Source organism: Coregonus clupeaformis, unplaced genomic scaffold (genome assembly GCF_020615455.1).
Source record: "Coregonus clupeaformis isolate EN_2021a unplaced genomic scaffold, ASM2061545v1 scaf0075, whole genome shotgun sequence".
NCBI lineage: Eukaryota > Metazoa > Chordata > Actinopteri > Salmoniformes > Salmonidae > Coregonus > Coregonus clupeaformis.
Genome location: NW_025533530.1, coordinates 768,145 through 781,371, shown reverse-complemented (window position 1 = coordinate 781,371; position 13,227 = coordinate 768,145). Strand labels below are relative to the sequence as shown.

The 13,227-nt window shown below is 49.4% G+C and overlaps 1 protein-coding gene across 1 annotated transcript in view; it reads left to right on the top strand.

Moving 5' to 3' along the window:
* myo10l3 (myosin X, like 3) overlaps nucleotides 1-13,227 on the top strand; it is a gene marked incomplete at its 5' end in the record, with an annotated part of 171,151 nt that overhangs the window by 118,471 nt on the left and 39,453 nt on the right. The window contains 7 exon segments of the mRNA XM_045213050.1: nucleotides 2,020-2,143; nucleotides 4,523-4,766; nucleotides 5,456-5,551; nucleotides 7,093-7,186; nucleotides 7,304-7,502; nucleotides 11,557-11,745; nucleotides 12,212-12,369. Of these exon segments, the coding sequence (XP_045068985.1) occupies nucleotides 2,020-2,143; nucleotides 4,523-4,766; nucleotides 5,456-5,551; nucleotides 7,093-7,186; nucleotides 7,304-7,502; nucleotides 11,557-11,745; nucleotides 12,212-12,369 (1,104 nt within the window).

Below are 13,227 nucleotides of genomic sequence, written 5' to 3'. Positions count from 1 at the left end.
GCTATATGTAAAATTCAAGTGTTCAGTACATTGTATTTGTGGCGTGCCTTGGCCTGTGCCTTTGCCTTGGCCTTGGCCTTGGCCTTTGCCTTTTGTTTGTTAAAACTATAAAACAGAAAGCGTATGTGTTGGAACACGGTAACAGCTTATTTTTATAACAACCAAATTAGCAAGACGCACGGGGTCAGCAAGACGCACAGGGTCAGCAAGACGCACGGGGTCAGCAAGACGCACGGGGTCAGCAAGACGCACAGTCAGCAAGACACACGGTCAGCAAGACGCACGGGGTCAGCAAGACACACGGTCAGCAAGACGCACGGTCAGCAAGACGCACGGGGTCAGCAAGACGCACGGGGGTCAGCAAGACGCACGGTCAGCAAGACGCACGGTCAGCAAGGCGCACGGGGTCAGCAAGACACACGGGGTCAGCAAGACGCACGGTCAGCAAGACGCACGGGGTCAGCAAGACGCACGGGGTCAGCAAGACGCACGGTCAGCAAGACGCACGGTCAGCAAGACGCACGGGGTCAGCAAGACGCAGCGGGGTCAGCAAGACGACGCGGGTCAGCAAGACGCTACGAGTCAGCAAGACGCTACGGTCAGCAAGACGCACGGGGTCAGCAAGACGCTACGGGTCAGCAAGACGACAGGGGTCAGCAAGCGCGCGTCAGCAAGGCGCACGGGGTCAGCAAGACGCACGGGGTCAGCAAGACGCACGGGGTCAGCAAGACGCACGGGGTCAGCAAGACGCACGGGGTCAGCAAGGCATGGTCAGCAAGACGCACGGTCAGCAAGACGCACGGTCAGCAAGGCATGGTCAGCAAGACGCACAAGGTCAGCAAGACGCGCGGGGTCAGCAAGACACGGGGTCAGCAAGACGCACGGTCAGCAAGACGCACGGTCAGCAAGACGCACGGGGTCAGCAAGACGCACGGTCAGCAAGACGCACAGGGTCAGCAAGACGCACGGTCAGCAAGACGCACGGTCAGCAAGACGCACGGGGTCAGCAAGACGCACGGTCAGCAAGACGCACGGGGTCGGCAAGACGCACGGTCAGCAAGACACACGGGGTCAGCAAGACGCACGGGGTCAGCAAGACGCACGGTCAGCAAGACGCACGGTCAGCAAGACGCACAGGGTCAGCAAGACGCACAGTCAGCAAGACGCACAGGGGTCAGCAAGACGCACGGGTCAGCAAGACGCACGGTCAGCAAGACGCACAGGGTCAGCAAGACGCACGGTCAGCAAGACGCACGGGGTCAGCAAGACGCACGGTCAGCAAGACGCACGGTCAGCAAGACGCACAGGGTCAGCAAGACGCACGGTCAGCAAGACGCACGGTCAGCAAGACGCACAGGGTCAGCAAGACGCACGGTCAGCAAGACGCACGGGGTCAGCAAGACGCACGGTCAGCAAGACGCACAGGGTCAGCAAGGCTGCACGGTCAGCAAGGCGCACGGGGTCAGCAAGACGCACGCCGTCGGCAAGACGCTACGTCAGCAAGACACACGGGGTCAGCAAGACGCACGGGGTCAGCAAGACGCACGGGGTCAGCAAGACGCACGGTCAGCAAGACGCACGGTCAGCAAGACGCACGGGGTCAGCAAGACGCACGGTCAGCAAGACGCACGGGGTCAGCAAGACGCACGGGGTCAGCAAGACGCACGGGGTCAGCAAGACGCACGGTCAAATGATGAAAGGCAGGTGATGAGCTTGAGGGCACTAATCAGCCTTTGCAGGGAGCTGACTCCTTCAAGTCTCAGTCAGTCAATGACTTCTCACTAGAATCAAACCTGTTCCTTCTTGAATCTCAGGGTGCAGAGTCTGCAGAAAAAATCCACTATGAATGGGAAGATGTCCCCTATGTTACTAATAGTCAGATTGGCCTTTCAGTCAAATACCTTTTACTCTGTAATAATCTCTTATGGACAGATGCACGCAACATAAATCGAGCATCTGCCGCTATAATGCATGATTTCTGTTAACTGTGTAATAATGAATATCTGTGTGTTGTCTCAGTTTATAGACAGTGACACAAGCAACGATGGCTATGTGGACACAGACGAGGAGGTGTCCAATGGGAGGGTGAACCTACTGAACGGCTCTGGGCCTCCATACTTCCACAGCTACCTCTACATGAAGGGTGAGTACTGGGCCTCCATACTTCCACAGCTACCTCTACATGAAGGGTGAGTACTGGGCCTCCATACTTCCACAGCTACCTCTACGAGCTCCATACTTCCACAGCTACCTCTACATGAAGGGTGAGTACTGGGCCTCCATACTTCCACAGCTACCTCTACATGAAGGGTGAGTACTGGGCCTCCATACTTCCACAGCTACCTCTACATGAAGGGTGAGTACTGGGCCTCCATACTTCCACAGCTACCTCTACATGAAGGTGGTACTGGGCCTCCATACTTCCACAGCTACCTCTACATGAAGGGTGAGTACTGGGCCTCCATACTTCCACAGCTACCTCTACATGAAGGGTGAGTACTGGGCCTCCATACTTCCACAGCTACCTCTACATGAAGGGTGAGTACTGAGTAACCTCGTCCCCAGGGCGCACAGAGCCTGGTAACGAGTGTGCAACAAATTGGGACTTGAGGTGGCTGCTGTTAAAATGGAGGCGGGAGAGGGAGAAAGCCTGTTACAGCTGTATTAGATTGGACTGGAAAATCACCAATCAAAATAAATGGTCTATCACAGCGACCATGTTATTTTTGGAGAGCCCAATTTGATTCTGAGTACAGGCATATAACATTTATATGTGAAAACTATTTCTTAGATGCATACTTTCCAATTTCCCGAACTCCCTTGTTTAGCCCATTACTTGCACTGCTCGCCCTTTGAAATCCACAAAGAGGGGGAGGTGCTAGATGGTGATGGACTGATAGATCAGCCAATTAAAACCAGCAGCTGTTTTTGCCGCTCCTGTCATAGACTGCCATTCAAGTCCCGTTCTGAGGCGCTCTGAAACCAGACGTCTGGATAGAGAGAGCCAGCCGGTGGGCAAGATTAAGTACTGAGTACATTTACCAAACCACTGGCCAACAGGCATGTAGGGGTTTCATGTTGCACTGAAGACTGTGTTGTAGTGTTGTGGTCCTCTGGTTGGCTGGTATACCAACAGAGACCAGTAAGTCCTCTGGCTGGTATACCAACAGAGACCAGTAAGTCGTATGGTTGGCTGGTATACCAACAGAGACCAGTAAGTCCTCTGGTTGGCTGGTATACCAACAGAGACCAGTAAGTCCTCTGGCTGGCTGGTATACCAACAGAGACCAGTAAGTCCTCTGGCTGGTATACCAACAGAGACCAGTAAGTCGTATGGTTGGCTGGTATACCAACAGAGACCAGTAAGTCCTCTGGCTGGTTGGCTGGTATACCAACAGAGACCAGTAAGTCCTCTGGCTGGTATACCAACAGAGACCAGTAAGTCCTCTGGCTGGTATACAAACAGAGACCAGTAAGTCCTCTGGCTGGTATACCAACAGAGACCAGTAAGTCCTCTGGCTGGCTGGTATACCAACAGAGACCAGTAAGTCCTCTGGCTGGCTGGTATACCAACAGAGACCAGTAAGTCCTCTGGCTGGCTGGTATACCAACAGAGACCAGTAAGTCCTCTGGCTGGCTGGTATACCAACAGAGACCAGTGTTCTGGCTGGCTGGTATACCAACAGAGACCAGTAAGTTGTCTGGCTGGCTGGTATACCAACAGAGACCAGTAAGTTGTCTGGCTGGCTGGTATACCAACAGAGACCAGTAAGTCCTCTGGTTGGCTGGCTGGTATACCAACAGAGACCAGTAAGTCCTCTGGCTGGCTGACTGGTATACCAACAGCGACCAGTAAGTCCTCTGGCTGGCTGGCTGGTATACCAACAGAGACCAGTAAGTTGTCTGGCTGGCTGGTATACCAACAGAGACCAGTAAGTCCTCTGGCTGGCTGGTATACCAACAGAGACCAGTAAGTCCTCTGGCTGGCTGGTATACCAACAGAGACCACTAAGTTCTCTGGTCTCTGGCTGGTATACCACACCAGAGACCAGTAAGTTGTCTGGCTGGCTGGTATACCAACAGAGACCAGTAAGTCCTCTGGCTGGCTGGTATACCAACAGAGACCAGTAAGTTGTCTGGCTGGCTGGTATACCAACAGAGACCAGTAAGTTGTCTGGCTGGCTGGTATACCAACAGAGACCAGTAAGTTGTCTGGCTGGCTGGTATACCAACAGAGACCAGTAAGTTGTCTGGCTGGCTGGTATACCAACAGAGACCAGTAAGTCCTCTGGCTGGCTGGTATACCAACAGAGACCAGTAAGTTGTCTGGCTGGCTGGTATACCAACAGAGAGTGGTCTTTTGTGTTTTCGCCTGTGAACCTCTTCCTTTAACGATCTACAAAAACTGCAACATTTATATTCTCTCTCTCTCTCTCTCTAAAGAACTTAGTAATAACTGCTGATGTAAAAAGGGCTTTATACATTGATTGATTGGCTGGTTGATATTTTCCCCCTTGTCCAGGTGGTCTGATGATCCCGTGGAGACGGCGGTGGTGTGTGTTAAAGGATGAGGTCTTCATGTGGTTCAGGGCTAAGCAAGACAGTCTGAAGAGTGGCTGGCTGTCTAAGAAGGGAGGTGGCATGTCCACTCTGTCCAGAAGGAACTGGAAGCAGCGCTGGTTCGTACTGAGAGAAGATAAACTCATGTACTTTGAGAACGACAGCGAGGAGAAACTGAAGGGGACCATCGACATCCGCTCCGCCAAGTAAGAACCTGCTCCCATATCTGATGAAACGCACTGTAGGCTAACCTAACATTCACCTCCTAGCCTGCGTTCACACAGGCAGACAGATTCAGATATTTTTTTCCACTAATTGGTATTTTGACAAATCACGTCAGTCTTTTCACATCAAATCTTTTTCAGCTGGTCTGATTGGTCAAAAGACCAATTAGTGAAAATAATATAATAATTGGGCTGGCTGTGTAAACACATCCATAGTGGTTCTTTCCAGTAACAGTTTATTTTCTCGTGATTTCACTTTTTAGAACTCTGGCAAAAACTAATCTTATACATTACTAGCTGAATACATTACTAGCTGAACACATTAGTAGATGAATACATTATTAGATGAATACATTACTAACTGAATACATTATTAACTGAATACATTATTAGATGAATACATTACTAGATGAATACATTATTAGATGAATACATTATTAGATGAATACATTACTAACTGAATACATTGCTAGATTAATTTCTTTAGAGACTGCTCCACTGTCTTCGGTACTGCACACATAGATGATGTACTGTCCTCTAACTGCCCCACTGTCTACAGGGACATAGTGGATAATCTGTCTCTAACCTGTGGTGTCCCCATCCCACTGTCTACAGGGACATAGTGGATAACCTGTCTCTAACCTGTGGTGTCCCCATCCCACTGTCTACAGGGACATAGTGGATAACCATGCGAAGGAGAATGCTCTGAACATCGTGACTGAAGAGAGAACCTACCACATCTATGCAGAGACTCCTGAAGATGCCAGGTAGATTCAGACTATAGCCCTGTTCTGTCCAGACTCTAGCCCTGTTCTGTCCAGGGTCTAGCCCTCTTCTGTCCAGGGTCTAGCCCTGTTCTGTCCAGACTCTAGCCCTCTTCTGTCCAGGGTCTAGCCCTGTTCTGTCCAGACTCTAGTCCTCTTCTGTCCAGACTCTAGCCCTCTTCTGTCCAGGGTCTAGCCCTGTTCTGTCCAGACTCTAGACCTCTTCTGTCCAGACTCTAGCCCACTTCTGTCCAGGGTCTAGCCCTCTTCTGTCCAGGGTCTAGCCCTGTTCTGTCCAGACTCTAGCCCTCTTCTGTCCAGGGTCTAGCCCTGTTCTGTCCAGACTCTAGCCCTCTTCTGTCCAGACTCTAGCCCTCTTCTGTCCAGGGTCTAGCCCTGTTCTGTCCAGACTCTAGCCCTCTTCTGTCCAGACTCTAGCCCTCTTCTGTCCAGGGTCTAGCCCTGTTCTGTCCAGACTCTAGCCCTCTTCTGTCCAGACTCTAGCCCTCTTCTGTCCAGGGTCTAGCCCTGTTCTGTCCAGACTCTAGCCCTCTTCTGTCCAGACTCTAGCCCTGTTCTGTCCAAACTCTAGCCCTCTTCTGTCCAGACTCTAGCCCTGTTCTGTCCAGGGTCTAGCCCTGTTCTGTCCAGGGTCTAGCCCTCTTCTGTCCAGACTCTAGCCCTCTTCTGTCCAGACTCTAGCCCTGTTCTGTCCAGACTCTAGCCCTGTTCTGTCCAGACTCTAGCCCTGTTCTGTCCAGACCCTAGCCCTGTTCTGTCCAGACTCTAGCCCTCTTCTGTCCAGACTCTAGCCCTGTTCTGTCCAGACTCTAGCCCTGTTCTGTCCAGACTCTAGCCCTGTTCTGTCCAGACTCTAGCCCTCTTCTGTCCAGGGTCTAGCCCTGTTCTGTCCAGACTCTAGCCCTCTTCTGTCCAGACTCTAGCCCTCTTCTGTCCAGGGTCTAGCTCTGTTCTGTCCAGGGTCTAGCTCTGTTCTGTCCAGACTCTAGCCCTCTTCTGTCCAGACTCTAGCCCTCTTCTGTCCAGGGTCTAGCCCTGTTCTGTCCAGACTCTAGCCCTCTTCTGTCCAGGCTCTAGCCCTGTTCTGTCCAGACTCTAGCCCTCTTCTGTCCAGACTCTAGCCCTCTTCTGTCCAGGGTCTAGCCCTGTTCTGTCCAGGGTCTATCCCTGTTCTGTCCAGGGTCTAATCTACAACACCATGGAACTATAGAATCAAACAGCAGTCTGTTAGACACATGCCATTTACACAGAGTAGATAGAGGGTCTGTTAGTAGCTGGTGGATGGGTCTGTTAGTAGCTGGTGGATGGGTCTGTTAGTAGCTGGTGGATGGGTCTGTTAGTAGCTGGTAAATGGGTCTGTTAGTAGCTGGTGGATGGGTCTGTTAGTAGCTGGTGGATGGGTCTGTTAGTAGCTGGTAAATGGTCCACCAGTGTTGTGTAGATGTTGTATTACCCCCTAGTGGTCCACCAGTTTATTGCTCTGAGCAATCCTGACTATTCTCTCTCACTCTCTCTCCCTCCAGTGGCTGGTTCAACATGCTGAGTCGTGTCCACAGTGCCAGTCCAGAACAGCTAATGGAGATGAACCATGAGCAGGCCAACCCCAAGAATGCTGTGGTCAGTACCTACCTCCTCCATCACATCTATCAATCAGTTGATCTCTATCTCTAGGAGTTACAGCCTGGCAGTGTTGATGTTGACTGACGATGTTCTGAACTTCAAATACCAACACAGGGAACCGTGGATGTTGGACTGATCGACTCGGTGTGCGCCTCAGACAACCCAGACAGACCCAACTCGTTTGTCATCATCACTGCTAACCGTGTTATCCACTGCAACACTGAGATGCCTGAAGAGATGCACCACTGGATCGGCCTGCTGCAGAAACCTAAAGGAGACGGCAGTATAGACGGCCAGGACTTTGTCCTCAGAGGTTAGTGACCTACATACCTGTACGTACAGTACCTGTATCCACACTTACCTCTTACCCATCTGTGCATTTTACATTTTAGTCATTTAGCTGACATCGAACCCACAACGCTCTATCAACCCATACAACGCTCTATCAACCCTCTATCAACCCATACAACGCTCTATCAACCCATACAACGCTCTATCAACCCATACAACGCTCTATCAACCCATACAACGCTCTATCAACCCTCTATCAACCCATACAACGCTCTATCAACCCATACAACGCTCTATCAACCCATACAACGCTCTATCAACCCATACAACGCTCTATCAACCCATACGTACCCATTGGTTTGACAGGTATCAGACGTACAGCAGTGAAGTCATACATTTACTTTTCCATACTGGTCCCCTGTGGGATTCGAACCCACAACCCTGGCGTTGCAAGCACCATGCTCTACCAACTGAGCCACACGGGACCCTATACTTACCCATACATACCTGTACCCATACTTACCCATACATACCTGTCCCCATACTTACCCATACATACCTGTACCCATACTTATCAAATACGTACCTGTACCCAGACGGGGGTGAATACTTATGATACCCAGTGTACCTGTATGGTGTCTGTAAGGTGATATTACACTGGGCAGCACTACACCATAACCTGGTGACACTACACCATAACCTGGTGGCACTACAGCATAACCTGGTGACACTACACCATAACCTGGTGACACTACACCATAACCTGGTGGCACTACAGCATAACCTGGTGACACTACAGAATAACCTGGTGACACTACAGCATAACCTGGTGACACTACACCATAACCTGGTGACACTACACCATAACCTGGTGGCACTACAGCATAACCTGGTGACACTACAGAATAACCTGGTGACACTACAGCATAACCTGGTGACACTACAGCATAACGTGGTGACACTACACCATAACCTGGTGACACTACACCATAACCTGGTGGCACTACAGCATAACGTGGTGACACTACACCATAACCTGGTGACACTACACCATATCCTGGTGGCACTACAGCATAACCTGGTGACACTACAGCATAACCTGGTGACACTACACCATAACCTGGTGACACTACACCATAACCTGGTGGCACTACAGCATAACCTGGTGACACTACAGAATAACCTGGTGACACTACAGCATAACCTGGTGACACTACAGCATAACGTGGTGACACTAGAGAATAACGTGGTGACACTACAGCATAACCTGGAGACACTACAGCATAACCTGGTGACACTACAGCATAACCTGGTGACACTACAGCATAACGTGGTGACACTACAGCATAACGTGGTGACACTACAGAATAACGTGGTGACACTACAGCATAACGTGGTGACACTAGAGAATAACGTGGTGACACTACAGCATAACCTGGTGACACTACAGCATAACGTGGTGACACTACAGCATAACGTGGTGACACTAGAGAATAACGTGGTGACACTACAGCATAACCTGGTGACACTACAGCATAATGTGGTGACACTACAGCATAACCTGGTGACACTACAGCATAACCTGGTGACACTACAGCATAACGTGGTGACACTACAGCATAACCTGGTGACACTACAGCATAACGTGGTGACACTACAGCATAACGTGGTGACACTACAGCATAACCTGGTGACACTACAGCATAACCTGGTGACACTACACCATAACCTGGTGACACTACAGAATAACGTGGTGACACTACAGAATAACCTGGTGACACTACAGAATAACGTGGTGACACTACAGAATAACCTGGTGACACTACAGAATAACCTGGTGACACTACAGCATAACGTGGTGACACTACAGAATAACGTGGTGACACTACAGCATAACGTGGTGACACTACAGCATAACGTGGTGACACTACAGCATAACGTGGTGACACTACAGCATAACGTGGTGACACTACAGCATAACCTGGTGACACTACAGAATAACGTGGTGACACTACAGAATAACCTGGTGACACTACAGCATAACGTGGTGACACTACAGAATAACCTGGTGACACTACAGAATAACCTGGTGACACTACATCATAACGTGGTGACACTACAGCATAACGTGGTGACACTACAGAATAATGTGGTGACACTACAGCATAACCTGGTGACACTACAGCATAACCTGGTGACACTACAGCATAACCTGGTGACACTACAGCATAACGTGGTGACACTACAGCATAACGTGGTGACACTACAGCATAACGTGGTGACACTACAGCATAACCTGGTGACACTACAGCATAACCTGGTGACACTACAGCATAACCTGGTGACACTACAGCATAACCTGGTGACACTACAGCATAACGTGGTGACACTACAGCATAACGTGGTGATACTACAGAATAACGTGGTGACACTACAGAATAACGTGGTGACACTACAGCATAACCTGGTGACACTACAGCATAACGTGGTGACACTACAGCATAACGTGGTGACACTACAGCATAACCTGGTGACACTACAGCATAACGTGGTGACACTACAGCATAACCTGGTGACACTACAGCATAACCTGGTGACACTACAGCATAACGTGGTGACACTACAGCATAACGTGGTGACACTACAGAATAACCTGGTGACACTACAGCATAATGTGGTGACACTACAGCATAACGTGGTGACACTACAGCATAACGTGGTGACACTACAGCATAACGTGGTGACACTACAGCGTGGTTAGAATACATTATCTGATACATCATTATTTATACAGTCAGTTTGTGGTCATATATTTATATATTCATAAATTTATATACAGTACACTGAACAAAAATATAAACGCAACATGTAAAGTGTTGGTCCCATGTTTCATGAGCTTAAATAAAAGATCCCAGAAATGTTCCATACACACAAAAAGCTTATTTCTCTAAAGTTATGTGCACAAATTTGTTTACATCCCTGTTAGTGAGCATTTCTCCTTTGCCAAGATAATCCATCCACCTGACAAGTGTGGCATATCAAGAAGCTGATTAAACAGCATGATCAATACACAGGTGCACCTTGTGCTGGGGACAATAAAAGGCCACTCTAAAATGTGCAGTTTTGTCACACAACACAATGCCACAGATGTCTCACGTTTTGAGGGAGCGTGCAATTGGCATGCTGACTGCAGGAATGTCCACCAGAGCTGTTGCCAGAGAATTTAATGTTAATTTCTCTACCATAAGCTGCCTCCAACATTGTTTTAGAGAATTTGGCAGTGCATCCAACCGGCCTCACAACCGCAGACCAGGTGTATGGCATCGTGTGGGCGAGCGGTTTGCTGATGTCAGCGTTGTGAACAGAGTGCCCCATGGTGGCGGTGGGGTTATGGTATGGGCAGGCATAAATTACAGACAACGAACACAATTGCATTTTATGTATTGAGGCCCATTGTCGTGCCATTCATCCGCCGCCATCACCTCATGTTTCAGCATGATAATGAACGGCCCCATGTCATAAGGATCTGTACACAATTCCTGGAAGCTGAACATTTCCCAGTTCTTCCATGGCCTGCATACTCACCAGACATGTCACCCATTGAGCATGTTTGGGATGCTCTGGATTGACGTTTACGACAGCGTGTTCCAGTTCCCGCCAATATCCAGCAACCTCGCACAGCCATTGAAGAGGAGTGGGACAACATTCCACAGGCCACAATCAACAGCCTGATTAACTCAATGTGAAGGAGATGTGTCCCGCTGCATGAGGCAAATGGTGGTCACACCAGATACTGACTGGTTTTCTGATCCACGCCCCTACCTTTTTTTTAAGGTATCTGTGACCAACAGATGCATATTTGTATTCCCAGTCATGTGAAATCCATAGATTAGGGCCTAATGCATATTATTTCCATTGACTGATTTCCTTCTATGAACTGTAACTCAGTAAAATATTTGAAATTGTTGCATGTTGCATTTCTATTCATAATTTCATATTTATATATTTATATATTTTGGAACCGTCATGAACATTTAACAGCTGATATTTACCTGTCCTTCTCTCTCTCCTCCCAGGTTGGCTTCACAAGGCGATCAGGGCTAACAGCACTAATCTGAAGCTGAAGAAGAGATGGTTTGTTTTAACCTCCAACTCTCTGGACTACTACAAGTCTTCAGAGCGCAGTGTGTCCAAGCTGGGGACCCTGGTCCTCAACAGTCTCTGCTCTGTGGTCCAGCCCGACGAGAAGGTCTTCAAGGACACAGGTATGTACAGACAGAGAATGTAGCATTATTGGGTCATAAGGCTCTGGTCAAAAGAAGTGCGCCATATAAAGGGAATAGGGTGCCATTTGGTATGCAGACAGGGAGAGTAGTGGCCTGTGCTGCGCGTTGCATTTCTAGCCTGGTCCCAGATCTGTTTGTGCCGTCTTGACAATTCTTATTAGTGACAAAGACCATAGGAGACAACAAAGAACACATCTGGGACCAGGCTAATGCATTTTATCAAGTCATTGTAAAAATCCATATGTGTCTGTCTACCAAACAATACTCTGTCGTAATCACACTTGAGATTGATTTGCTATGTCAGTACTATGTCAGTGCTCCTTGAATCACTCAGACTATTCTATCCCCCCCTCTTGCCCTCTACCCCACCCCCCAACCCTAACCCCCCTCTACCCCCACCCAACCCTAACCCCCCAACCCCTCTAACCCCACCCCCCACCCCCAGGTTACTGGAACATCATCGTACACGGGCGTAAACACTCGTACCACCTCTACACCAAACTACTGAACGAGGCTATGCGCTGGGCGTCGGCCATACAGGGGGTTATCGACAGCAAGGTTCCCATAGAGACACCCACACAGCAACTCATCAGGGACATCAAGGTACAGCCAATCAACAGCCTGCATACTGCCAATCAACCAGTCACCAGCCTTCATACTGACCATACTGAAAAATGGTCATTTTATGTCAGATGAATTAGCATTTTAGCCTGGTTCCAGATCTGTTTGTGCTGTCTTGCCAACTTCTATGTTATTGATGCGTGTTTGGCAAGACAGCACAAACAGACCTGAGACCAGTCTAGTTACATTTATCCCTGAGCTAAAACGTAACCCCTGTTCATCCTTCTAGCTGTCATCTACCGTTGCAGCCTCTGCTTATGGCCAACAGGGACACTAACCTGGGCCAGCAGGGACACTAACAGTCACCCTGTAGTGAAGTGAGGTACTAATCTGGGCCCAGCACAGTCACACTGTAGTGACGTGAGGTACTAACCCGGGCCCAGCACAGTCACCCTGTAGTGAAGTGAGGTACTAATATGGGCCAAGCACAGTCACCCTGTAGTGAAGTGAGGTACTAATCTGGGCCCAGCACAGTCACACTGTAGTGACGTGAGGTACTAACCCGGGCCCAGCACAGTCACACTGTAGTGACGTGAGGTACTAATCTGGTCCCAGCACAGTCACACTGTAGTGACGTGAGGTACTAATCTGGTCCCAGCACAGTCACACTGTAGTGAAGTGAGGTACTAACCCGGGCCCAGCACAGTCACACTGTAGTGACGTGAGGTACTAATCTGGGCCCAGCACAGTCACACTGTAGTGAAGTGAGGTACTAATCTGGGCCCAGCACAGTCACACTGTAGTGACGTGAGGTACTAATCTGGGCCCAGCACAGTCACACTGTAGTGAAGTGAGGTACTAATCTGGGCCCAGCACAGTCACACTGTAGTGAAGTGAGGT